Consider the following 27,148-nt stretch of genomic DNA (forward strand, 5'->3'; position numbering starts at 1 on the left):
TGAAGGGTTGGTGGAGTACGCCAGGACCGGAGTTCACGTATCACTCGCCGCCGATGTCAGCCGCGGCCGGAAATCAAACTCGGGTCGCCCCGTTCCAAGTGCAGTGTTTCTCGCACTGCACGATTTCATTGGATAGGGACTGGGGGCGGGGCGGGGCAGGGCGGGGCGGGGCGGGGCAGGGCGGGGCAGGGCGGGGCAGGGCGGGGCAGGGCAGCAGCAGTGGCCGTGCAAATCAACGAGGGGGGGGGGGGGACCTTGGGCGACGACGAGAGGCCATGGTGCCACGCGTTTCGTCAGCTCCCGAGCTGCAGCTCCACGTGACTCAAAATCTCCTGCAGCTGAGAGTCCAGGTCGCCGTCCGATCCGTCGTTCCGGATGTTCCAGTCCCACTGCACTCCGGAATCCAGGCCGCACTCCGACTCCATGTCGTCGATCCCTGCACGGACAAAAGGCAGTTTGTGTCCTTAGCATCGATTGACATTCAATTGAATCCATCAGATTCAGTCGAAATTGAAAAAAAATTCCAAATTGAAAACTCGTTTCTTCAGAACTGCTTTTTGCGTTGCGCTTGCTTGTTCGCCTTCCCCCGCACCACCGATTAGCGTGGTTGTCTACGTACGGTGCGAAAGAAGTTCAACATACATATGTACATCACACCTAATAAAGAATTGAAGCTTTCGTGACTGCATAAATTACTCATTGTTTTTTTCGGTAAAGTCACGTATGTAGAAATACCATACATCACACCTGTTTAAGAAGTCGGGGGTCAGGTGACACGGTTATTCTGACTTCCTGCATTTAATTCTAACTTCCTGGATTTGCATGTACAGGGCATTGCTTGGAAGCCTCAGCAACTCAAGAGCGGCTGACGTCTCATCTCGATCGTTTCAATGCCCTGCTGCAATCTGGCCAAGGGAACCCCCGGCGGCAGCTGTCCCTTTGTGACTCAAGGTGTACGCTGGAGCGGACCGCAAACGGGAATTTCAACACGTAGGCTTTCGCGACCAATATCATCCATAATACAGGTGTTTTTGTTGTGGCTTTCGTCTCCAACACACCGGTGTGCTGTACGAGTAACGAACTGGCAGGTTCTGTTTACGTGACAAACCTTACTAGTTGGCTGTGTCGGGTGGTGGCGGGTTTATATTTCCGCGATCTACCCCCCCAAAAAAAACCTGTATTGTAAACGGTAATTAGTCTGCAAGTAAGGGGCGATGTGGCTTCATGTTCATCAATAATATTTTACTTTCATTTCGGAATTCATTCTTGGCCACGCAGCGATGTGGCCGCATTTGTTGACGTCAAGACCCCTAAACGCGGCAACACAAATTCTACCGCCGCACCGTGCAAAAGCAAAACGCGCTCCGGCTATTTTTTTTATCGGTCCAGCTCACTGGCCGGTGCGGCTCGAAGACGGATCCTCCTCGCAAGCCGCATTTAGCAGCGGCTCAACGAGCGGCGATTCACTTCCAACAGCGCCAAGCATATCTCCGGGACAAGGTCTCGCAAGAGGGAACGACCCGAGAAGTCCGATATTCGGCCACATCACTGCGCGGCCTTAATGCGCGAATCAATTGCGAGCCGGACAGGTTGACTCCGCTGGTGATTCAGTGTGGGCCGCAAGCGTTCGTGGGGAGCGGCAGCGCTTGGCACGCTGCGCTCTGAACCCGGTGGCCCGGGTTCGATCGCCGCTCACGACCACCAACAACCAGTGACTGCCGATCATCTGGACCGGTCCAGGGACTCCCCTAGGTCGACGCAAACTGAAATGAGTACCTGGTGCGGTGCGTGAATACAATCGCCACTGGGGGGAGAAAGGCGGGCGGGCCTGGTGCTGGCCACCCACTGCATCGTGTGCCGTGCCGGCGTTCACAGGTGCTACGCGCTAGCAGCACTTGTTCCAAAAGTCTGTTAAAGGCTATAGAGGGGATCTTTGTCTTTGTTGCCGCTGCATTAAAAGTAAAGAATTAACTCGTACACGGACGACGTGACGCCAACGAATCTTTACGTTCAAGTAGTCGTTTTGTCAATCCTACTACCCCCGCGGCAAGGGTCAGAGGGGATTGTTTGGCCATACTTCACCGGTTACTGCACATTGGTGATGCGTGGGGAGGAGGACACACACCTGGGGAGCATACAAGTACTGTACAGTAAAACGATGGCTGTTGCTGCACCACTCTCTCGCTGGCCATAGCTAGAAAGCCTAAAGCACCTGCCATGCACGACGGGTCACTCATTCAAGCAATTCTATCCGGCCTCAACCCCCCGCTAGGCTTGCGAGATCCGACGGGATCAGGTCATAGGCGCGGTGGAGGCCCGGATCAGAAATCGCTCGCCGCCAATGCTTAGCCACGGTCAGGGATCGAACTCGGCTCGCCGGGTCCATAGCGTGCGGCGTGCCAACCACCACTCCGCCCGCGGCTCGATAACGATCGCCTGCTCGCGGATTTTTCCAGGCAGGTGGCCCGGCGAGCCGAGTTCGATCCCCGACCGCGGCCGACATCGGCGGCTGCGAGTCCGCGAGATCGATTCCTGGACGAGAGGGAAGACCCGGCCAATCATCCCTCACCGATACTCGCCGCCCACCCCCCCCACCCCCCAGCCACAGGAATGTGGAATTTCCACCGCATGCCCAGGGACTTTGCCCGAGAGGTCACAGCCAAATGCCTCAACTCTCCTTCGAGTGGGAAGCGGATATTTTTCTTTAGAGCAGTTATTGACTCCGCGATGGTGACGGCGTGGACGAGTTTAATCGCGCGTGCGTAGGTAGGCGAGCTCCAGCACGGGGTCAATCTAATTTGTTGTTTCCACCGTGGCGCTTGGCAGAAGAAGTTGGCACAGTAGGGGGAACAGCTGGTGGTGCATCTGCCGGTCGTCTCAGTCAACCCATGGCACCTGCTGGGTCTGTCCCGTGACGCCCTCCTGCCACAGAGCCTTCGACACTTCACGTGGCGGCCTCAAAGGTGCACCTGGCCTGGCGCAGGCGCCGTGGCGCCGTCACCGTGACTTCGTGGCGAATGGCGGACGTCGGTGGGCGAGCTGCGATGGTGCAGCGGTTAGCGCGCTGCGCCAAAGAGACCCGGAGGAACAGAGTTCGATTCTCGCTCATGAGCAACATCAGCTACCCCCTAACAGCACTCAGCCTCCGACAGTCCGTGAAGGTTACACGGGAACCTTTTATCTTTGCTGCTAGGCAACGGCGCTCCGGCGAAGGATTTAAAGTTGAGCGAGGATCACGTTGACGCTCTTTATAATCTTTGACAATAAGAACGCGGATTTGTTGATATTGTTTGCGGTGGCGGCGTTGCTGTTTATGGTATTTTTATGGGAACCCAGATAGCTTTGTCTGACACCCCCACCCCACATGTGCCAAACAGACCCTTGCCTTTCCGGTTATAAATACAGTTTGACGTTCCCGTCGCAAATGCCTTCTTTTATTATTATTATTATATTTTTCTTTCCTTTTATATTTTTTATTTTTCTTCTTTCAGTTTTCCTTTTTCTCTATTTCTTCTTTTTGTTTTCTTCACATTGTTTTTCTTTTTCTTTCCCATGCTCTTTGGATCTTTCGGTACAAAATACGTTAAATCACGACGTTTCGGGCGCACCGCAAGTGCCCGTCATCAGGTGGAAACAACCACAGCAGTAAACAATTGCCGAAGCGGGCAAACGGAGGACTCGGCCAAACTGAATCCTTTGCCAACATTTTTTGTACGAATCGTACGACGATTAGATTTGAGATTACATCGATTTCAGCAGCAGCAGCAGCAGCAGCTGGGAGGCTTGGCCCGGGGAGCCCTCCGAACTCGGTTATTTCGTGGGCGACCGGCGACGGCTCGAGATGTTGCACCGTACAGATATTCGTTACGAGATAAATACTTTAGAAAATTATTATTCGGCTTGCTTTATATGGGAGCATCTCCAGACACATTTTCAGGAGAGGTCCCTGCCAAATTTGTTTTCGCAGAAGAGGAGCGAGATGAGAGGGAAGTGCTGCCTGCCTGCCTGCCTGCCTGCCTGCCTGCCTGCCTGCCTGCCTGCCTGCCTGCCTGCCTGCCTGCCTGCCTGCCTGCCTGCCTGCCTGCCTGCCTGCCTGCCTGCCTGCCTGCCTGCCTGCCTGCCTGCCTGCCTGCCTGCCTGCCTGCCTGCCTGCCTGCCTGCCTGCCTGCCGCTGCTGTTGTGTGACCCTGACTGAGGAATTTTTCAGGGAATTCTTCAGCACTGGGGATGTTTTGGCTGAGATCAGTTTCATTGTATGGGGGTGGGTGGGTGGGTGGGAGGGAGGGAGGTTCAGCCATGGGAGGACACCGGGGGAATCGGGAGGAAACGCACGCAGAACAGGGGCAGTGAGTGCGTACAAAACCCACGCAAGAGAAAGGCGCTCCCCTCCCCTCCCCTCCACCCACCCCCCCGGTCAGGAATCGAACCCTGGACCCTTCTTTTGCCGCGCGGCGCAAATTGTTTACCAGCGCGATGCCACGTCCCCCGCCGCCCGTTAAAAGTTATTCTTTGCCCTCGAGAGACACGCAGCGCAGAATGCTCTGAGGGTAGCGCGTAGGTTTTCACCGCAGCCAATGCCGCGACTTACCGAGCGACTGCCCTCGGTTGGACCATGCAACCACCTAATTTGTCATGGTTAATATCCAGCACACATCTGATTGGTCATGACACCTATTAAAGAAGGTGGGTCAGGTGACACGGATAGTTTGACATCCTGGATCATACTTGGGGCTTCCTGCATCTTGTCCTAACGATGCCCTGGTGGCGTTGCAAGCAAAACCTCGTGAATATAATTGAGCTGAATATGGTTGTTAGAACTGCCCTTAAAACTTTCCTGTGAGCGAGTGGGTGCGTCAGTGAGTGGGAGTGCGAGTAACTGGGTGAGTGAGTGGGTGAGTGGATTAGTGAGTTTGTGTGCGAGTGTCTGGGTCGGTCAGTAGGTGTGTGAGTGTCTGGTATTGCAGTGGTTAGCACGCTGTTCCACTAACCTGAGTTCAATTCCCGTGCACAACCAATAAAGTAAAGAATATCTGAACCAGTTCTGGGCCTCTCCTATATCGACTCAACCTTCAATGAGTACCTGGTGCAGTGTGTAAACATGGCCACCCACTCCCTCGTGTGCTGTGCCAGCACTCAATAGGTGCTACTCGCTAACAGCACTTGCCCTAACAGTCTGGTAAGGCTATACGGGGATCTTTGTCTTTGTGAGACTGGGTGGGTTGGTGAGTGAGCAAGTGAGTGGGTGGGTGGGTTGGTTGGTAAGCGAGTGGGTGGGTGGGTGAGTGGGTGAGTGGGTGGGTGGGTTGGTTGGTAAGCGAGTGGGTGGGTGGGTGAGTGGGTGGGTGAGTGGGTGGGTAAGTGGGTGGGTTGGTAAGCGGGTGGGTGGGTGAGTAAGCGGGTGGGTGGGTGAGTGAGTGGGTGAGTAAGCGAGTGGGTGGGTGAGTAAGTGAGTGAGTAAGCGAGTGGGTGGGTGAGTGAGTGGGTGGGTGATTAAGCGAGTGGGTGGGTGGGTGAGTGAGTGGGTGAGTGAGCGAGCAGAAACATTAAGAAACTGCCGCGTCGTTAAAGGCCTGTGCCCGTGACGTGGGCGACTTGGGCCGATTCCCGAGTGGCCCCCAAGCTGTGGAACTCAATGCCACCTCGGATCCCCAAGCCGCGACTCTCAGCTCATTCAAACCCCCCTCCCCCGCCTTAACACCGTTGTCTTTTCAGTTGCTCAATATGCTTTAGCTTTACCATTGGGGTGTTTATGCTACATGGCAAGGTGTTCCTATCACAAGCCTGCACGCTTCCAGTAGGAGTTTACTGGGTTTAATTTCCTTGTTAGGATTTTATTTATTTCTATTTTTTTGCATCAACAGCACTTTGCGATCTCCGGACGAAAGGTGCTTTAGGATTAAACGACTATTCATCTGTTTGGCTGTGTCGGGTGGTGGAGGGTTTTATGATACAGATTTGGCCAAAGCATTACGTGGCCTAACCTAAGCATTCGGGGTGCCATGGTGGCCAGGAGATGTTAACTACCTCGTCTGGTGCACAGGAGGTCGTGGGCTCGATCCTGACCCCGACGCCTGCTGCTGTATATTTGGAATTTGCGTGTCTCTCTACCCGTGCTCGCGTGGATTTTTCTCCGGCTCCTCCGGTTTTTCCCTCCACATTTGGAATCAACAACACGCGTTTAAAGTATTTGGTTGCACGATGAGCCACTTGGCTGAGCTAACATTTGTGGCCAGGTCGCTTCTGAAAAACAGCTAGGCAGCTCGGTGGGCCTCCTTACTTGGTGTGTAAAAAAATAAAATAGTTTAGTTTATAAAAGAATGACGCTTTTACAACTAAATGCATTTACATATTACGACAGTTAGACGCCAACTATCTCCGGGGGCGGCAGTAGAACCAATCGTGCAAGTTTCTATCAGGGCTCCCCGCGTGGCCGGGACGCGTCACGGACAGCAGCCGGTGGCGAATAACAACGGAGCGGCAGCCAAGCAGCGACACCGATGCCCCAGGGGACGTCGGTGACGGTCCGAGCGTGGGAAACAATCGCGAACCCCGCCCTGCTTCTCCGCAGCGTCGCGCACACAGGTGGCGGAGGAAGAGAAGGGAGCAGCAGGATTCGACGGCGGTGTCATGGCAAGTGCTGTTAGCGAGTAGCACCTATGAAGGGCCAACAGGGCACGTGAGGGGGCTGGGTGGCCTTTATCTCCACAGTGGCGATGTTTTTGTTCACGTCGCCACTAGGTACGCATTTGAGGCTGCGTCGACTTGGGGGAGCCCCATGACCGGTTCGGAAAATCCTCACTGGTGGTGTCGGGTGGCCGTGGGCGGGAATCGAACTCGGGTCGCCGGGTTCGTAGCGCAGCGTAGCGCTGACCGTTACACTGTCGCTTTATTTACGGTGGGGGCAATGGTGATGGAGGCGATGGCGTCACCGCGAACGCACCTGGTGTGAACACCCATCCTCGCTTCCGCCTCGTGTCGTCGGAGGCCGAGACCCGCACGGTGCGCGTGACCGCGCCGTGGTGGCGAGCGAACCAATCCACGTCCGAGCGGCGTCGCGCGTCGCTGATTAACTGCAGGGCCGGGGGGAGAGGGAGGGAGGGTGGAGCAGGGGAAAGGGAGGGTACAATGTGCATGTCAATAAAACAAAGATAAGACCCGCCGCAGCCTTTGTACGTATATACGCTGAACTTCTGTCGCACCGAGCGTAGCCAAGCGTGCTAAGCGGAGGTGCGCGGGAAGGACAAGCAACGAAACACAACAACAAGCAGCTCTAAGGAGATGAGAGTTCACGTTGGGGCAAGTGGTGTTAGCCAGTGCCGAGGGCGTGGTGTGGCCAGAGCCAGGCATCCCGGTACGAACACGGGCACGCAGACAAAGATCCCCCCCATAGCCTTCACGGACTGTTCAGGCAAGTGCTGTTAGCGAGCAGCACCTGTGAAGGCCGGCACAACACACGAGGGGGTGGGTGGCCAGCACCACGCCCGGCCGCCTTTGTCCCCACACTGCTGACGTCTGCACACCGCACGAGGTACTCATTTCAGGCTGAGTTCGACCTCCGGGGGAGGCCCAGGACCGGTTCAGAAAATCGTCACTGCTGTTGGCTGTGAGCGGGAATCGAACTCGGGTTATCGGGTTCGTGACGTAGTGCCCTAACCGTTGCGCCACGTCTTTCCACACACACACAAATGTGCGCGTGGCATACGCATTGTATGGACGCGGACGGAGGTGTTCAGTGTAGACTTTTCAACAAGAGATGTTAGCGAGCACCTATAAAGGGGCATGAGGTGGTGTGGGGTGCGGTGTGGTGCGGTGCAATCCGCACCACGTCTGGCTACCCTTATGCGTGCCGTCGTGTGTACACCCATATCAGGTACTCATTTAAGGCTGAGTCCACCTTGGGGAGGCCCAGCGGAGGGGGGGCGGGGTTAGATATGCACCACTGATGTTAGTCTGGGAATGAATTTCATAGTCCAGCGCACTCACCACTCAGCCACCGATGATCTAACCACTGTGCCGTTCTTTCTATTCCACCGATGGACAATGAAGACTGACCGCGAGAGCGACTGTGGTTGCTAACCTCAAACCACAGTCCACACACGTAGAGATACACAGACTCACGGAGAGATCCACAGGCTCACGGAGAGACCCAGACTCACATAGACACCCATAGGCTCACGTAGAGAGCCACGGACTCACATAAACACCCATAGGCTCACATAGACTCACAGACACTCATAGGCTCACGTACAGAGACCCATAGGCTAAAGTAGGGACCCACAGACTCACAGACACCCATAGGCTCACGTAGACACCCATAGGCTCACGTAGAGACCCACAGGGTCACGTACAGACCCACAGACTCACGTAGACACCCACAGTGGAAGAGACAGTGGCACAGTGGTCAGACCGTCGGTGGCTAAGCGGTGAATGCACCGCATTGCGAACTTCATTCCCAGCGGCATACATCTACACGCATCTCCGATTAGCATGGCTGGCTACGTGCGGTGCTCAAGTTCAACATACACACGCACATGCCAAGCATGTTTGGCACCAACCCAACTTTCCACCGGAATCATCGGTGGCCGGATCCTGACTCACGGAACGGTGGGGGAGCGGGGGGGGGGAGCAACCGATTCTGAAAACGCGCACCGGGGTTTACTGCCCACCCCGCCGTTCGACAACCCCAAGAGGGGGCCCCCCATCGTTGGTCGCAGCGGCAGCTACCTCCTCCTGCAGCAGACTTCCCAGCAGCAACTGAGCGCGCATATGTCATCACGTGACCCAGTTCCCGGTCCATCCTAACGCTGGCGCAGGAAGGACCTCGCTTCGATAAATCAGCCGTCAACTCTCACGCCAACCGCGCTTCCTTTCTGCGTAAATCCTCTCCCCTCCGCCTCCCCCCCCCCCGACCACGTGCGTGCACGTGCGTTTGTTAGTGCCACGTGAGTGTTAGTACCACGTGAGTGTTAGTGCCACGTGAGTGTTAGTACCACGTGAGTGTTAGTACCACGTCAGTGTTAGTACCACGTGAGTGTTAGTACCACGTGAGTGTTAGTACCACGTGAGTGTTAGTACCACGTGAGTGTTAGTACCACGTGAGTGTTAGTGCCACGTGAGTGTTAGTACCACGTGAGTGTTAGTACCACGTGAGTGTTAGTACCACGTGAGTGTTAGTCCCACGTGAGTGTTAGTCCCACGTGAGTGTTAGTACCACGTGAGTGCTAGTACCACGTGAGTGTTAGTGCCACGTGAGTGTTAGTACCACGTGTTAGTACCACGTGAGTGTTAGTACCACGTGAGTGTTAGTCCCACGTGAGTGTTAGTACCACGTGAGTGTTAGTGCCACGTGAGTGTTAGTACCACGTGAGTGTTAGTACCACGTGAGTGTTAGTGCCACGTGAGTGTTAGTACCACGTGAGTGTTAGTACCACGTCAGTGTTAGTACCACGTGAGTGTTAGTACCACGTGAGTGTTAGTACCACGTGAGTGCTAGTACCACGTGAGTGTTAGTGCCACGTGAGTGTTAGTACCACGTGCGTCTGTTAGTGCCACGTGAGTGTTAGTGCCACGTGAGTGTTAGTGCCACGTGAGTGTTAGTACCACGTGAGTGTTAGTGCCACGTGAGTGTTAGTACCACGTGAGTGTTAGTACCACGTCAGTGTTAGTGCCACGTGAGTGTTAGTGCCACGTGAGTGTTAGTACCACGTGAGTGTTAGTACCACGTGAGTGTTAGTACCACGTGAGTGTTAGTGCCACGTGAGTGTTAGTACCACGTGCGTCTGTTAGTGCCACGTGAGTGTTAGTGCCACGTGAGTGTTAGTGCCACGTGAGTGTTAGTACCACGTGAGTGTTAGTACCACGTGAGTGTTAGTACCACGTGAGTGTTAGTGCCACGTGAGTGTTAGTACCACGTGAGTGTTAGTACCACGTGAGTGTTAGTGCCACGTGAGTGTTAGTACCACGTGAGTGTTAGTACCACGTGAGTGTTAGTACCACGTGAGTGTTAGTACCACGTCAGTGTTAGTACCACGTGAGTGTTAGTACCACGTCAGTGTTAGTACCACGTGAGTGTTAGTGCCACGTGAGTGTTAGTACCACGTGAGTGTTAGTACCACGTGAGTGTTAGTACCACGTGAGTGTTAGTACCACGTGAGTGTTAGTACCACGTCAGTGTTAGTACCACGTGAGTGTTAGTGCCACGTGAGTGATAGTACCACGTGCGTCTGTTAGTGCCACGTGCGTCTGTTAGTGCCACGTGAGTGTTAGTGCCACGTGAGTGTTAGTTCCACGCGAGTGTTAGTCGCACGTGCGTCTGTTAGTGCCACGTGAGTCTGTTAGTGCCACGTGCGCCAAGGCTTGACGTGTCGGGCTTATGCCGATGTACAAAGTCAGGGGTGGATTAGGGGCAGGTGTTGGTGGAGGAGGGGGGAGACGATGTGAAATGTCACATTCAAACGATATGATATGAAATGTCACATTCAAACGGTACAGAATAGGTGGAGAGAAAGTACAAACTCCACTCACTCACTGCAGAACAGGGGGAGATCATACAAACTGCACTCACTCACTCACTCTGTAGAACAGTGGGAGATCATACAAACTGCACTCACACTCACTCTGTAGAACAGGGGGAGATCATACAAACTCCACTCATTCTGTAGAACAGGGGGAGATCATACAAACTCCACTCATTCACTCTGCAGAACAGGGGGAGATCATACAAACTCCACTCACACTCACTCTGTAGAACAGGGGGAGATCATACAAATTTCAATCACTCACTCTGTAGAACAGGGCGAGATCATACAAACTCCACTCACTCACTCTGTAGAACAGAGGGAGATCACACAAACTCCACTCACTCACTCTGTAGAACAGGGCGAGATCATACAAACTCCACTCACTCACTCTGTAGAACAGAGGGAGATCATACAAACTCCACTCACTCTCACTGCAGAACAGGAGGAGATCATACAAACCCCACTTACTCACTCTGTAGAACAGGGCGAGATCATACAAACCCCACTCACTCACTCTAGAACAGGGGGAGATCATACAAACTCCACTCACTCTCACTCTGTAGAACAGGGGGAGATCATGCAAACTCCACTTACTCTCACTCTGCAGAACAGGGGGAGATCATACAAACTCCACTCACTCTCACTGCAGAACAGGGGGAGATCATACAAACTCCACTCACTCACTCTGTAGAACAGGGGGAGATCATACAAACTCCACTCACTCACTCTGTAGAACAAGGGGAGATCATACAAACTTCACTCACTCACTCTGTAGAACAGGGCGAGATCATACAAACTCCACTCACTCACTCTGTAGAACAGAGGGAGATCACACAAACTCTACTCACTCACTCTGTAGAACAGGGCGAGATCATACGAACTCCACTCACTCTGTAGAACAGAGGGAGATCATACAAACTCCACTCATTCACTCTGCAGAACAGGGGGAGATCATACAAACTCCACTCACTCACTCTGTAGAACAGGGGGAGATCATACAAACTCCACTCACTCTCACTGCAGAACAGGGGGAGATCATACAAACTCCACTCACTCACTCTGTAGAACAAGGGGAGATCATACAAACTCCACTCACTCACTCTGTAGAACAGGGGGAGATCATACAAACTCCACTCACTCTCACTGCAGAACATGGGGAGATCATACAAACTCCACTCACTCACTCTGCAGAACAGGGGGAGATCATACAAACTCCACTCACTCTCACTGCAGAACATGGGGAGATCATACAAACGCCACTCACTCACTCTGCAGAACAGGGGGAGATCATACGAACTCCACTCACTCTGTAGAACAGGGGAGATCATACAAACTCCACTCACTCTCACTCTGTAGAACAGGGGGAGATCATACAAACTCCACTCACTCTCACTCTGTAGAACAGGGGGAGATCATACAAACTCCACTCACTCTCACTCTGTAGAACAGGGGGAGATCATACAAACTCCACTCACTCTCACTCTGTAGAACAGGGGGAGATCATACAGACTCCATGCATAAAGACGCCCTAGTCGGGAATCGGACCCAGGCATTTCTTGGTGTGAGGCACGCGTCTTACGACCACTTCTGCCAACATCCTGCAGCCCAGATATAAAACGCTTTACATTTCTGGACAGCCCTCGCCCCCTCCACCCCTGTCGTCCTCCCAACCCCCACCCCCCCCCCCCCCACTCTGGAACGTTTTCGAGTCCCGCCTCTGCCAAGAGGGCCAACCGACACGACGTCACAATATCGGAGGCGACGAGACAGGAGCCAAAACAATGTTGGGAAATTTGGGACAAAACCAGAAACCCCAACCACGAGCATCACCGCCGCCACCACCACCACACCCCCCACTGCCACGACTTTCCATCGTGGCCGTGGCGGGGGGTGACGTGAGATATTACGGTAATCGCGCGAGGGGTCAGGAAAGCTCTGCATGTGTTTTTTGTTTTGTTAACATTCTCCACGTGCTGGGCGGGGGTGGTGATGTGGAGTTCTTGTTTCTTGTCGAACGAGAAAGCCCAAAGCTCTCCTGCCACCCGGGGAGCGGCAGCAGCGGCGACAGCGGCAGGCGCCCGGAGTCGTTGCAGGGAAAAACAATTTCTCGCTAGCGGCGCGAGAACCAAAACAACGGCAGCTCGTTGATCATTATTGTTGTTGTAGTCGCCAAACATAATAACGGGTTTTTTTTTTTTGCTGGGTTATGTCGCGGAAATATGAATGTGTCGTTAACCCACAAGCCACCAGCGCCTCCGATTAGCACGGTTGGCTGTGTACGGTGCGAAAGAAGTTCAACATACATACGTACTTTAGCAAGGTTGGCTAAGTTCAACATACATACGTACATTAGCACAGTTGGCTGCGTACGGTGCAAAACAAGTTCAACATACACACAAGCCACCCGACACAGCCAATTAGTAGTGGTTTGTCACGTGAACACAACGCGCCTAATTGGTTACTCTTTCAGCACTAACCGGCTGTGTGTTGGAGAGTAAACCCACAGCATTTACCGTACGAGTACTGTGACGTTTAGCCGCTGATTACAATCGGCTTCATCGGGCAAAACCTTTACGATGGATAACATTGGTCGCGGAAGCCTACTCCGTGTTAAACTCACGATTATCGTTGCCATTGTTATTGCTGTTGCTATATTTCAGGGTACGCCGAGGTTTTGCGGTGGGAGGCGATGATTGCTCCTGCTGCTTGTGCGTGATCGCAGCCGAGGAATCTATCTCGTTTGACCCTTTACAGAGCGCCTCCGACGAAGAGAGCCCTCGATCAAGAGGCGGCGCGTAACATTACGATAACAAAAACGGGACAAACAGGGAAGTGATCTAGGTGGCAGGGGAGTGCAAGGAATGAGGAGCGGGTGACCAGGATGGAGGGTGCCTAGGAGGGGGGAGGGGTTAGGGAAGGGGAGGACGCGGGAATTGGCAACGGAGAAAAGGTGACCTTTGATTTGCGGCATAATATTTCAACATTTGGCGAAGATTTAGACCGAGATGCCGGCACCCGAGGGGCCGCTCTTTGCGAATGACACCGCAGGAAATTTGGCGTCCACATACCGTGTCAACCCATACGGTTTTACCCGTATTCCTGTACAGGGAAATTGAGTTTTCAGGCACTCCATCCTCAGATCCCAATGCAAAATGCTAAGAGATGTTAACTACCTCGCCTGGTACACAGGAGGTCGTGGTGATGATCCCAACCCTGACGCCTGCTGCTGCTGCTGCTGTATATTTGGAGGTTGCGTTTCTCTCTCTTGCGGCGGTCGCGTGGAGTCCTCCGGGTTTTTCCCCTCCAAATAAAGACTCAACATGACGCGTTTAGAGTTATTTGTGATGGGACTGTGTCGGATGAACGTTGAGATTTATAAGGGCACGGGGTGACCAATAAGGCCTGAATTTGTCTGTAATAAGGTAGACACTGCTAAGGGGTTGACAAGTATGCGTCCACTGTGAATCGGATGGCGCATGATAAATGTTCACGGCGAATATTCACGCAAAACCGCGGTGTTAGCCGGAGCGGCTGAACTGGGTGGGACGCGTGTGTGCAGGACAGGGGGCGGGGGGAGGGGCGATTGCCGTGACGGAATCGGAGCGGTCTCCAACGAGCCCGGGTGCCAAAGGGAAGAGAAGGCCTAAGGCCAGATGGGCGGGATGAGACCGTCAGGGCAGAGCTTGGGAGGTGGCTGCGTGGTTACTGTGCATCAGCTGCGGGAACTGGTGGAACGATGTGGCTGAAAGCTGTCGGTAGCGAGGAGGTGCGGTGTTGGCCGTGTTGGCAATGGCCATGGCGGTCGTGGTGTTGGTGGTGGTCGTGGCCGCGGTGTTGGTGGCGGTGTTTGTAGTGGTGTTGGTGGTGGTGGTGTTGGTGGCGGTGTTGGTGGTGGTGTTGGTGGTGGTGGTGTTGGTGGCGGTGTTGGTTGTGGTGTTTGTGGTGGTGGTGTTGGTGGCGGTGTTGGTGGTGGTGGTGTTGGTGGTGTTGGTTGCGGTGTTGGTGGCGGTGTTGGTGGCGGTGTTGGTGGCGGTGTTGGTGGCGGTGTTGGTGGTGGTGTTGGTTGTGGTGTAGGTGGTGGTGTTGGTTGTGGTGTAGGTGGTGGTGTTGGTGGTGGTGTTGGTTGTGGTGTAGGTGGTGGTGTTGGTTGTGGTGTTGGTTGTGGTGTAGGTGGTGGTGTAGGTGGTGGTGTTGGTTGTGTTGTTGGTTGTGGTGTAGGTGGTGGTGTTGGTTGTGGTGTTGGTTGTGGTGTAGGTGGTGGTTTTGGTTGTGGTGTAGGTGGTGGTGTTGGTTGTGGTGTAGGTGGTGGTGTTGGTTGTGGTGGTGGTGTTGGTTGTGGTGTAGGTGGTGGTGTTGGTTGTGGTGTTGGTTGTGGTGTAGGTGGTGGTGTTGGTTGTGGTGTAGGTGGTGGTGTTGGTGGTGGTGTTGGTTGTTGTGTAGGTGGTGGTGTTGGTTGTGGTGTTGGTTGTGGTGTAGGTGGTGGTGTAGGTGGTGGTGTTGGTTGTGGTGTTGGTTGTGGTGTTGGTTGTGGTGTAGGTGGTGGTGTTGGTTGTGGTGTAGGTGGTGGTGTTGGTTGTGGTGTAGGTGGTGGTGGTGGTGTTGGTTGTGGTGTAGGTGGTGGTGTTGGTTGTGGTGTAGGTGGTGGTGTTGGTGGCGGTGTAGGTGGCGGTGTTGGTTGTGGTGTAGGTGGTGGTGTTGGTTGTGGTGTTCGCGGTGGTGGCGGTGGTCGTCGCGGCGGCGTTAGCGGTGGCACCGGCGGGCCGGGTTCCTCACCCACACGGGGCACCGCGCCCCGTCGCTCTGCGTCGCCAGTCGACAGAAGAAGCCGGGGTCGGCGGATCGACGAGCCTCGCCCCAGCGGATCATGTCCCCCCGGTAGCGCTCCTTGTAGTCGCTCGCGTCCAGCAGCTTGTCCAGCTGCAGCCGGTGCTCCTGCCACGAACCGTGACATGGGGCGGGATAACGCGGCCTTAGGACAGACCGGGCACTGGGTCGCGTGGTGCAGACAATCGTTGAGGTTTAAATCATTTAACACCGAGATGAAGCCGGTTGTTAATAACTGGCGAAACGTCGTACTCAAGATTGTAAATGTTGAGGCTTGGGTCTCCAACACATCTATGTGCTGTACTAGTGACGAATTGGCCACGTTCTGTTTACGTGACAGACCTTGCTAAATGGCTGTGTCTGGTGGTGGCGGGTTTAATGACACATTGACAAATTTACGCAATTTAATCCAACAAACCTGTACTATGAACACCGAGAAGTTTTATTTGGTAAAGTCACGTAGGTAAAATAAAATAAAACAATTAAATCACGACGTTTCGGAGGCAACACAAGTCTCCTTCTTCAGGTGGAACAGACGGAGCGGAACATCAGACACAGCGGAACATCAGTGATGTTCATCAGTGATGTTCCGCTGTGTCTGTTCCACCTGAAGAAGGAGACTTGTGTTGCCTCCGAAACGTCGTGATTTAATTGTTTTCTTTTATTTTATTTTACCTACGTGACTTTACCGAATAAAACCAAAGAGCATGAAATCCTTGCAGTCACGAAAGCTTCAAATCTAGAATGAACACCGAGTAGGTTCTTGCAGCCGATGTCATGATTCACAATTGGTTTTTGGGTTAGGCCACGTAACAATCTGGACCAAATGTATGTCGCTAAGGCCCCCCACCCCCCACCGCCACAGACCCGACACAGCCAAATAAAATTATCGCTTGGTGCAGAAACGCGCCGAATGTTAATGTTGCAGCTCGCTCAACGGTGACTTGAAGAACGATGCTCACAACCACATTGAGCAGCAGGTCGACACTCGGGACAAGATAGACGAAGTTGGAACAACCGTGTCAGCTTCACTAGACAACGATCAATGCGGTGAGCGCTGGCTTTGCTTAATCGCGCCACTGCTGGTGACCACTGGAGGGAGCTCTAGACAGCCACTCTAAGTGGGTATTTGGCCTACTCTTCCACGCTGACCGGTATGTCTTGGTAGAGGTCGGAGGGGCCCACACTTTACCCCACCGCAAGCGGCCTGCTGATCGACTTTGGTGCTAAACTCAATTCGACTGCTCGCGAGACAGAGGCGGTGGAGTGGGGCGATGCGGAGATGTAAGAAAATGGCTCCTATTGTTTCAACTGCCGCACGGGGACACGGAATCGAACCGGAGACCTCTGGATCGCAAGCTCAGTCCTTCCGACCATTACAACCGCTGTGGCAGTTAAACTAAAAACGAAACTATTTTTATATTACTCGGTAAGGCCCACGGAACTATAGCTCTTTTTCAGAAGCGACCTGGTCACCAGTGATAGCTCAACAAAGTGACTTAACACGTCGAAATTTAGACCTGCCAAATGCTCCAAACGCATGTTGATTCTATATGTGGAGGGAAAATACTGAGTGCCCGGAGATAAATCCACGCGACTATGGTAGAGAACACGCAAACGCCAAACTTACAGGTGTCAGGGTCGGGATCAAAACCCACGACCTCCCGTACACCGGGCGAGGTAGTTAACATCTCCGAGCCACCGTTCTACTGTATCCCTTGAAAACAGCAGTGCAGAGCTCACACTTTGGCTGCAGCTTCACTCGACATTCACCCCCCCCCCCCCTTCCTTTTCCTCAACTTGATCGAGCAATGAGAGCCAGCGCCCTCGAGTGAACTCACCTTGGCGAACTGGCTCTTCAGGGGTCCAGACAGTCGCAGGATCGCACACACGTCTCCTCCCAGCCTGCAACGATAACAAGATACGCAACGCGGCGCTTACGGTTCGGTAAACAGCCGAGACAATGATTCCCAACCAGGGCCAGATAACTATAAAACCTTGTTTTATTTTAACCAGGTAAGGCCCCACTGAGCTGTATAGCTCTTTTTCAGACGCGACCTGGCTATCACAAATGATAGCTCAACAAAGTGGCTTATCATCATGTGGACATTTAGAGCAGCCAAACACTCTAAACGCGGGATGTCGATTCTAAATGTGGAGGGAAAAACTGGATGACTCGGAGACAAATACATGGAGAGAGAGAGACACGCAAACTCCAAATATACAGCAGCAGCAGGCATCAGGATAAAGATCGAACCCACGACCTCCTGCATACCAGACGAGGAGGTTAACATCTAGCCACCGTGGCACCTTAAAAAAAAATTTTGTTTCGAGGTTGGCTTGGTCTGCGAGGATGTGGTGCAGTCAGAAGGGGCAGGTGACACTGGTAGGAACTTCCTGGTTACACCACCAGCCCACAGGGGATTATTGTGTCCGTCAGTCCTGCATCCAAAAATGGAGGGGTGAGGCTGGTGGAGAGGGGAGGGTGGGGAGGCTGGGGAGGGGCTGGGTGGGGAGGCTGGGTGGGGAGGGTGGGGCTGGGTGGGGAGTGGGAGGGGTGGGGATGGGTGGAGAGGGGCTGGTCACCCCGTGGTGCCCTTATAAAACTCAACGTTTCACCTACTCACGCCGGCTTGTGCCCACCCTCACAGTCGGGCATATTTGCGGAATACACCACGTGGTGGTGCCGCCGTGGACCCTGGCCATTGACAGAGCAACCCAACGTTCCTACCAGCTCCCTCCGCAGGAGAATGCGTTATTAGACCGCACTTTACTGTACTGCCTTCTCCTGTGTGTGTGATCCACCAACCTTCACTGCTGCCTTCACAGTGCCAGATTCTAAACTAAACCATTTATTTTTATTTAACCACCTATATTAGCTCTTTTTCAGAAGCGACTGGCCACGAGTGAAAGCTCAACGAGGAGGCCCATCGTGTGGACATTTATATCAGCCGAATACTCCAAACGCATTTTTTCTAAACGTGGACAGAAAAACCGGAGGACCCGGAGAAAAATCATTGCGACCACAGTGAGAACACGCAAACTCCAAATATACAGCAGCAGGCGTCAGGATCGGGATCAAACCCACGACCTCCTGGATACCAGGCGAGGGAGTTAACATCTATACCACCACCCCTCAATAGGAGTTCTTGACCATACTTCTCCATTCTGCTCTGTGAAGGTGGGGGTCCCAGGAATCAGAGGTGTCACTCGCCCACTGATGTTTGCCACGACGCAGCATTGAAGTCGGGTCACGGGTTCATCGCGGAGGGCACTACCCACCATGCTGCCGCCCACACCTGCACGTACCCAGGGTATATGCACAGGTGAAATTATGCAATTAAAAAAAACTCTCGGGACCAACGTTAGGCTTCACAATTGGGCTTCCTTTGGTTTCGATCGTGTGGGCAATGTCGCCGGGCCCTCGTGCAAATTACAGCCGTGCACCCTCCACCACCCGACACGGCCAGGTTAAATCGCGTTGTCGCGTCACGGGTGAATGCGCCCATGGATTTTGTTTTTCAGCAATAAAACCGGTTACGTCGGAAAAGCCCCAAGCTCAAGTTTGCCAACATGGGACCTTTCTCGCCAGTAAAGTATAAGAAAAGGTTTTTTTTACCTTGTTTTTGTTTGAATTTTCACAAGTATGTGTGGTTACTGCAGACATGATTCCTTGTAAAATGGTTCTGTTTGGTGTTTGAACATCGTGACACTTCCTATTTTATTGCCAGGAAGGGGTAAAACCTATTCATATAAAAGTTTGGCAATTAACAAATATTTCCTGCTGGCTTTTGTCTGGCAGTGGACGGTTATGGGCTTGATTGACGTGACACCTACGTGAACCCCAGAATAACTCGGCACATGCACCTGTGTGAGCGTGTGCGTGGTGCTGGCCACTCACCCCCTCGTGTGCCGCAACGGCCTTCATAGGTGCTCGCTAACAGCATTTGCCCCAACAGTCTGTTACAGGCTAGAAGGGGGATCTTTGTTTTTGTGGCCTTAAAATGAGAAAACAAGAAATCTCCGGCAACTTTCCAGGCAATAGTCTTTTTCATAAGCATGTACCTTTACCTGGCATGTGCTGTTTGTGTGTCGCCTTAAAAGGTGGAAAAAAATAGGTGACGTTTCGGGCAAAGGCCCTTCTTCATGGTATATAGAGAGGCTGTCAGTAGACAGAGAGAGTGGATAGGTAATGGCTGGAGAGTGTCACTTGTTTGCACTGTGGCGCGTGATGAGAATGCAAGTATTTTTTTTCTGTGAACGGAGAATCAAAGTTTAACACGTAGGCTTTCGCGACCAATATTATTCACAAAAAAGGTTTTTGGCATAAGTATGTGTCGTAACCCTCCACCACCCGACACAGCAAATTAGTATGGGATCTGTCACGTAAACAAAACGCCAAATAGTTACTACTTCAGCCCACCGGTGTATTGGAGAATAAATCCACAACATTTACAATTTGAGTAGTACGACGTTTCGCTGGTAATCACATCCAGCATCATCGGGCGATTTGCCAGAATCGCAGGAAGAGAGGCACTGGCAGGGACAAGAGTTTTCTTGTCGTTGTTGCTGCTGTTGTTGTCGATTGCGCACCACTGCCAATGCAGCAGGAGCAGCATCATCATCATCACCAGATACCTAGTTTAACCTGAAGCACACGGATTACAGATTTGAGAATGTTAAAAAGGTCAAATGTCTGGCTCACATTTCGCCTTCTCATGAAATGCGACAGGGCGCAAGATTTTTTTGTCCATCAGCATTTTTCTCATTCAGTTTCGTACGGCTAAGAATAAGGAAAGTTGCGTTGGCTCAAATGTCTTCCCATAATTACCATCAGACGCATTTTTTTCTGCAATGGTAATCACTTACACAAAAGCTACCGCGGCCTCCCACGTAACCACAGAGTTGTTTTCTATTTTACAGTCGGTTTCGGGAGAACGATTTGCATTTTGGAAAACCAGGGTTACTATTACACTTCCGAGCGGATGTATGCCAAGCAGAAGGCACGAGTGAGATTAGTTCGCGTGCAGACGATGGATGGATTGTTGATGCATCAAAGGATCGCGAGAGGTGGCGGCAACTAGGGGAGGCCTTCATGCAGCAGTGGATTGACCCATTTCTGTCCAGTGCTCGCTGAGCTGCATTGGCTTCCGGTTGCCGAACGAATACATTATTATGAGGTCGCATTCGTTATACACAAAGTGCTTGCCACAAATGAACCACGGTACCTCGCTGATCCCGTCAAGGGGCACGAACCATCAGGTGAGCTCCGATCATCCTCGCAGCAGATTTTGGCTAGCCATCAAACAAGGACAGTTATCGGCCGCTCTCTGGAACGCTCTTCTTTCTAATATTAGGAAGCTACTGGAGCTATGCACTTTAAAGTAATCTCGATTGAAAACTAATTTCTTTAGAACTGCTTTTTGCGTTTAATTTGTCCTTTCCCCCCACACCTCCCGATTAGCACGCTTGGCTACATACGGTGTGAAAGAAGTTCAACATACACACATGCAATCCGGCCAATACATTTTATCACCCTAATTTATGACCTCTGCTACGATCCACCGCCACTCACGTACACGGGCAGCCCTCCTGTCAATGCACTGCAGGATGAGGGCCTCCCCACGCCGCCGTACGGGTCGTGCGAGCTATTTGACCACACTTCACCAAGCTTGCAAAGACGTTGGGAGCACAGAAGCAAGACATCAATGGATTTTGCCACGATGCCCTCAGCTTGCCCACAACAGTAGACCGATGTCAAACTCAAACTGTAATGCACTTTGATTGCCCATTCAAGCACTGTGCAGGCTCGATTCGGCTTAGCTTGCGAGTTTTCACGAGATTGGGTGCATTCCGGGTGATTTGCTTATAGACACCCAATCAATTTGGGTAATTCCACCGATTCCAATCCACAAAATAAATAGTAATACAGTGATATACGTGCGTGTGTATGTTTAACTTATTTCGTACCGTACGTAGCCAACCGTGCTCATCGGAGCTGTGGGGAAGGACAAACAACCAAAAACACAAAGCAGTTAAAAGCACAATGTGTCGGTCTAGGGCATTATTTTCCATACTTCACCACAACGGTTAGTGGGAGTTATTGAAGGTGGGGGGAGGGGAGATGGCAGGGGGAGCCCAGAACCCATGAGCGCATTATGCGGTTACGCACCAAGTTATGTTAGCGGTGGGCAGGAACTAAAAACCCAGATCACCGGGTTGATAGTGCAGTGCATACCAATCAAAACTAGATTGTGAGATACCATTGTCTGAGACACCTGGTTCACGTGTAATGCATATTTTCTGTCGGCCGTTTCCCAGAGTGCTTTTCTAACGATTTCATGAGATATATATTTTTTATATATGTGTAGTTTAATAACGCTGGCTGCTGACGGAAAAGTGGTACTGACAGCAGAAGGCAGTATACACGTCAGCAGAGAGAGCATATATGGGGGTGAAGAGAACTAAAGAGCTCGGGGACGAGTTCATTTGGAAGCCGGGAACCTGCTAGTGGGTTCCAGCAAGGGGGCATGGCGAGAGCGGAGCGAGGCCACGCCAGGAGGATAAAAGGGGGCCCGAGGCGAGAGCTCGGGGCTGTTGCTGGAATCGTGCGAGTGAGATTCGTTCGTCATCCCTGTCACTACCGTCTCAACCATCCTTAGATGCCGCTAGCTAGACAGCCTGCCAACTGTACTAGCTGGAATGAGATGGATGTGTGACTAGTGTGTAAGCACTTAGGGCGTTTGTAGTTCCCTGACGTGTGAAAATAAAGGTGCCTTAATGATCCCCGTCTCCGAAGTGCATCACTACATATGTATATACTTCCAATTATTTAATAATACATATATTTATATATTTCTAATTATTTCATCAGATATATTTATAGATTTCTAATTATTTCAGATATATTTTTAGATATTTCTAATGATTACATTATATATTTCTAATAATTTCATCATATATATTAATATATTTCTAATGATTTCATCAGATATATTTTTTTATATTTCTAATGATTACATTATATATTTCTAATGATTTCATCAGATCTATTTTAGTGGCTGCGTTCATTCATTTACAACCCACGCCCTCCTCTCTCCCCCCAACCACAACTTCCCACGTGGTGGTTTTTCAGATTCCACAGCACGGTTGTCACTCGTCACTGATGTTGGCCGTGGTTATGGGTTGCACCAGGTTCCCAACTCGGTGCGCTAAGGACTAGCTTAATATATACATGTATAATTGATATGCGTCAACTTAAAAATACATACGCAACAATTACAATCCAATAAATATTAGCAATCATTATAATTCACAATCATTTAAAATTGTACCGAACGAATGATGCTGAAATAAATAAAAACTACTATAAACTATTTTTTTTTATTTTACTAGGTAAGGCCCACTGAGCTACGTAGCTCTTTTTCAGAAGCAACCTGGTCACAAATTATAGCCCAATGAAGTGGTTGATCACGTGGACATTTTGTAGTAGTCAAACACTCTAAACGCATGTTGATTGTAAATGTGGAGGAAAAAACCAGAGGACTTGCAGAAAAATCCACACTACCACAGGGAGTACATGCAAGCTCCAAATATACAGGAGTCAGGGTCGGGATCGAACCCACGACCTACTGTATACCAGGCGAGGTAGTTAACATCTCACAACCGACAGCGCCCTGTCAAATTATGACATTGCTTAGCGTTAGCGAGTTCGCAAATTTGGTGCAGGCATTCATGGTTGGATACCAGCAGCCACCCTGGTTACACCAGCTGAGCGGTGTTGGCTATGCACGCCTCTAATCCACCACTGTGCGGGCGACGAGGGTTGGTGGATGGCACAAATGTTGTGTCGAGGAGCCATACCCTGGCTCGCCAGAAGGCAGTACAGCAAGCGGACGTGTCTCCATCTGTTTTAATCTGTACGGCAATCGAGTGTTGCTCGTCCCCTTCGCTCCAGTTTCATCCCACGTGTAGTCACTCATTGAATTGGCAGAAAGCATCTTCATATGTAGAGGACGGCAGAGCTTGGTCAATTGCTGGTAGTGAAGTCTCACACCACCTGTCCGGCTGCTGCTGCCTTCCCGTTGGTCTGTGCTGTCATCCTCGCACCCTTTTCCATCTCCCCTCTCTCTAGGAGAGCGAGCGCATACCTTGCGTTATGAGTTGACATTATTGTCAGCTCACTGATATTAAACAAACCATGTTGCCGTCAGCCGCATGCCCAACCCCATCAACCTTCTGGGGCAGCTAAATTGGGGACTACTTCAGAATCAGAATGTTTATTTATACTGGAGGAATCCGGTGAGCTATGAAGCTCTTTTTCACAGCTGTTCAGCAGGGACACAGGGTCAGAAAGTTAGGGACGGGTCAGAAAGTTCCTACTTTGTGGGGGGAGTCAACAGCGGCTGTTATGTGGAGTTTTCCTTTACCCCCCCCCACCCACCATGGAAATGTGGAATTTCCACTGCCGGTCTTAAATAGGCCAGCTTTAATTAACCGGTGAAATTAACGCATTAATTACCAGAGCTACGTAGCCCGCTGGATGATGGTCTCCTGACGCTGCCACGGTCGTGAGGGTGGCCGGGGGGTCATCTGGCCATACTTCACCACGCCGGTGATGCATGGGGAGCAGCACAAACGTGGGGAGAGTATAAATACCAAACCTTTCAACCTCTTAGCGCCCTACCCTATCACAGACCACTCCAGACCTTATTGGTCACCCCGTGCCCTTATAAATCTCAACGTTCATCCTGCAAAGTCCCATCACAAGGGAGAAACGCAAAGACAACATTTTTTTTGCCCGTATTGAAACGGCTGTATGGACCTACAAACTCAATTTCCCTGTACAATAATAAGGGGAAACCGTATGGGTTGACAGGCATGCCTCTATATGAAGATGTTTTCAGACAATTCACGAGTGACTGCATGTGGAAGGAAACCGGAGCGCCCCGGAGAAAATCCACGCGCGCAAAGCGGCGAGGGGCAACGCTCGATCCCCGTACGGAAGAAAACGGACGGTGACAAGTCCGCTTGCTTCTACTGCCTTCTGCTGGCGAGCCAGGGTATGGCTCCTCGACACACGACATTTGTGCCATCCACCAACCCTCGTCGCCCGCGCAGTGGTGGTGGATGAGAGGCGTGCATGGCCACCGGTGTCACCAGGGCGGCCGCTGGATCCCAACCGTGAGCCTCTGCACCGAGTTGCGAACTCGCTAACGCTAAGGCAATGCCGTATGGACCTTAGAACTCGATTTACCTGTACGAGAATACGGGGTAAACCGTATGGGTTGACGCGGTATGAAGCACCGTACATACAGGGGCGCAGGAAAGCGATGGTTGTTGCTGCAATGCCCCTCTGCCGCCCATAGCTCTCGAGCCTATAGCACCCGTTATGCACGGCTGTCGCTCTGAACAAAGCAATGTTCATCATCCAGCCTCCAATTCCCTGCTTGGCTTGTGAGGAATCCGACGAGATTCGGGGACGGGGCTACCCGCGATGTGTGCCGCTCCAACCGAGGGGCCTTGCGGGTTGTCTCCCGCAGGTGTACTTGGCCATACTTGATCCGCGCTGTGTCGTAACCCTCCACCACCCGACACGGCCAATTAGTAATGGCAGTGTCACGTAAACAAACGCGCCAGTTAGTTACTGCTACAGCCCACCGGTGTGCTGTGAAGCCATCCACCTGATTCAGCTCTCAAATGGACCAGCAGGACGACGTCGTCACTGAACCCATCAGGTGCAGAGGTCAGAGGCGCAGCAGGGGGCGACTATTGTCATTATATCATAGATTAGTCATCAGTTAATTAGCACGTGTTTCCTCTATGAGGAATCGTGTAAGGTGTATTAACTTAATAATGCGCTTCCAGGTGGAGGGGAGGCTAACGACGCGTTCGTAGCGAGGCGATCTAACACAACAACAACAACCACAACAACAACCACCACCTTTATTACTAATGTAACATTGCTGCTGTTGCTGCTGGTCAACGCAACACGCGAATGGCTTGGCGGCGGCGCGATCCATCCAACTGCTGGACGAGGTGGTGGTGTGTGTGTGTGGGGGGGAGGGAGCAAGCCACGAACCAACAACAAACACAGAAGAACAACAAACAGAACAACACCAACCACACACCAAGCGATGTTGGTGAATGTTTGCTCGAGTCGCGCGCATCCGTGGCCGGGCTCATCATCGCGAACCTTCCGCGCAGCGAGTCCGTCACGAAGTCCTTGCCCGACTTCCTCTTCCCGCTGAAGACGAGGACGCAGCGAGGCGGCGATGATGAGGAGGATGATGAGGAGGATGAGGAGGGCGAAGGGGAATCGCCGTCAGGTGCGGCCATGGCTGCCGGGGCCGAACCGGGTCGCCAAAGCGGGGGGCGGGGCGATGTCACACGCGGAGGATTTACCTCCAGAAAAGGATAGTTCGTTAAACGCGGTGCCAGGTCAGAGGTTTTACCTCTTCCACCCCAAATTTAAAGTTAAACTACCGGTATGTTAACTTTTAAACAGTTTTTATTATTATTTTACCAGGTAAGGTCCCACTGAGCTGCGACGTAGATTTTTTTTTTCAGAGGTGACCTGGCTATCAAAAGTGATGGTTCAATCGCAGTAGGCTCATCATCATGGCTTTTATTTTGGTGATTTGGAAAACGTTTTTTAGGTTTGGCCAAGTTTTTGTTTATTGTAGTACGGAGTTAGACTGATGGCCTTAATCTTAGTTGTCTTGTGGTTGTTGTTGTTTGACTTGCATCCCACTGGGACTTTTGCACACCGCGTTGGTGTACGGTGCTATTTCAGGAATATTTTGATGTTTTTTTTCCTGGATTTTCTGTTTGCACAGTCACACAAAGTCACTTTAAGATGTTTTTCTTGTTCATGTTTTTGTTTTTTGTTTGTTGCGGTTGCAGCCGATTCAAGAGCCGAATGGCTCACAGGGCTATACCAAATAAATGAAACTGATGAGTACCGACCTTATTACAGACCTATTCAGCTTTTATTGGTCACCCCGTGCGCTTATAAATCTCAACGTTCATCTTACAAAGTCACATCACGAGGGAGAAACACAAACAAAAATGTTTTGCCCGTATTAGACCTGAAAACTCATTTTCCCTGTACAAGAATACGGGTAAACCGTATGGGTTGACTGGGATGTCATCACGTGGACATTGATAGCAGGAGCCAAATAACTCTAAACGCGTGATGTTGATTCTAAATTTGGAGGGGAAAAACTCCACGGGTGATATGTTTAACTTTCTTATACTTTTGCGCTATTCTCGTGTTTGTGTACTGTTGCTGTAATGCTCTTACCCCGTGCCCCTACTGGACATCTGTGATTATAAAAAAAATATCTTTATAGCTGATCGGATTCCTCCTGCAGTGTAAATGAATATTCTGATTCTGGATGAAACGGTATTCTTAGGATTATAAGACCCAGTGCCCGGTGTCAATCAGCAATGATGGTCACATTTGACCAACCATTTGGATCGGTGCTTTCTCAACGACACATTTCGGACGCACATTTACATTGAGTTGGTGGTCTGGGCAAGGCTGAGCGCTGTTGTGCATGCGACTTTGAACTGCGCACATTTGCGTTTTTGTTAAATATTTGCACACACACACATCCTACCGGATTATAAGACGCTTATAATAATAATAAACATGAAGCTAGGTGCGTCTTATAATCCCCACAAATAAAGAGATCCAAACAGGGAGGCCACTTTCGAAGCGGTACCTTTAAATGTGAGACCCGTGACAAAGAGCTTTATAGCTCATCGGATTGCTCCTGCAGTCTCAATGCTCAAGATTC

At 51.5% G+C, this 27,148-nt stretch overlaps 1 protein-coding gene across 2 annotated transcripts; it reads right to left on the reverse strand.

Annotated features, from left to right (window-relative positions):
• PMVK (phosphomevalonate kinase) lies at positions 1-25,732 on the reverse strand. Of its 2 annotated transcripts, none has more exons than XM_032973885.2 (5): positions 25,540-25,732; positions 17,186-17,249; positions 15,294-15,452; positions 6,941-7,070; positions 1-436 (listed from the first exon to the last, which is right to left on the reverse strand). In XM_032973885.2, the coding sequence occupies exons 1-5, from the start codon at positions 25,680-25,682 to the stop codon at positions 294-296; spliced, it is 639 nt and encodes a 212-aa protein (XP_032829776.1). In that variant the 5' UTR covers positions 25,683-25,732; the 3' UTR covers positions 1-293. The 2 variants fall into 2 exon arrangements, with proteins under 2 accessions (XP_032829776.1, XP_032829778.1); XM_032973887.2 differs by having other exon boundaries at positions 25,475-25,666.
• Between the last annotated feature and the right edge of the window lie 1,416 nt (positions 25,733-27,148).

Source organism: Petromyzon marinus, chromosome 52 (genome assembly GCF_048934315.1).
Source record: "Petromyzon marinus isolate PM22_M1 ecotype Great Lakes invasive population chromosome 52, UKy_Petmar_22M1.pri1.0, whole genome shotgun sequence".
Classification (NCBI taxonomy): domain Eukaryota; kingdom Metazoa; phylum Chordata; class Hyperoartia; order Petromyzontiformes; family Petromyzontidae; genus Petromyzon; species Petromyzon marinus.

Coding starts and splice junctions, on each gene's coding strand:
- PMVK (XM_032973885.2), bottom strand. CDS start 25,682: ATGGCCGCACCTGACGGCGATTCCCCTTCGCCCTCCTCATCCTCCTCA. Junction 15,453..17,185: donor TGAAGAGCCAGTTCGCCAAG/GTGAGTTCACTC, acceptor GGTTCGTGGCAG/GAGCACCGGCTGCAGCTGGA. Junction 7,071..15,293: donor GGGCGCGGTGCCCCGTGTGG/GTGAGGAACCCG, acceptor CCGGCCCTGCAG/TTAATCAGCGACGCGCGACG.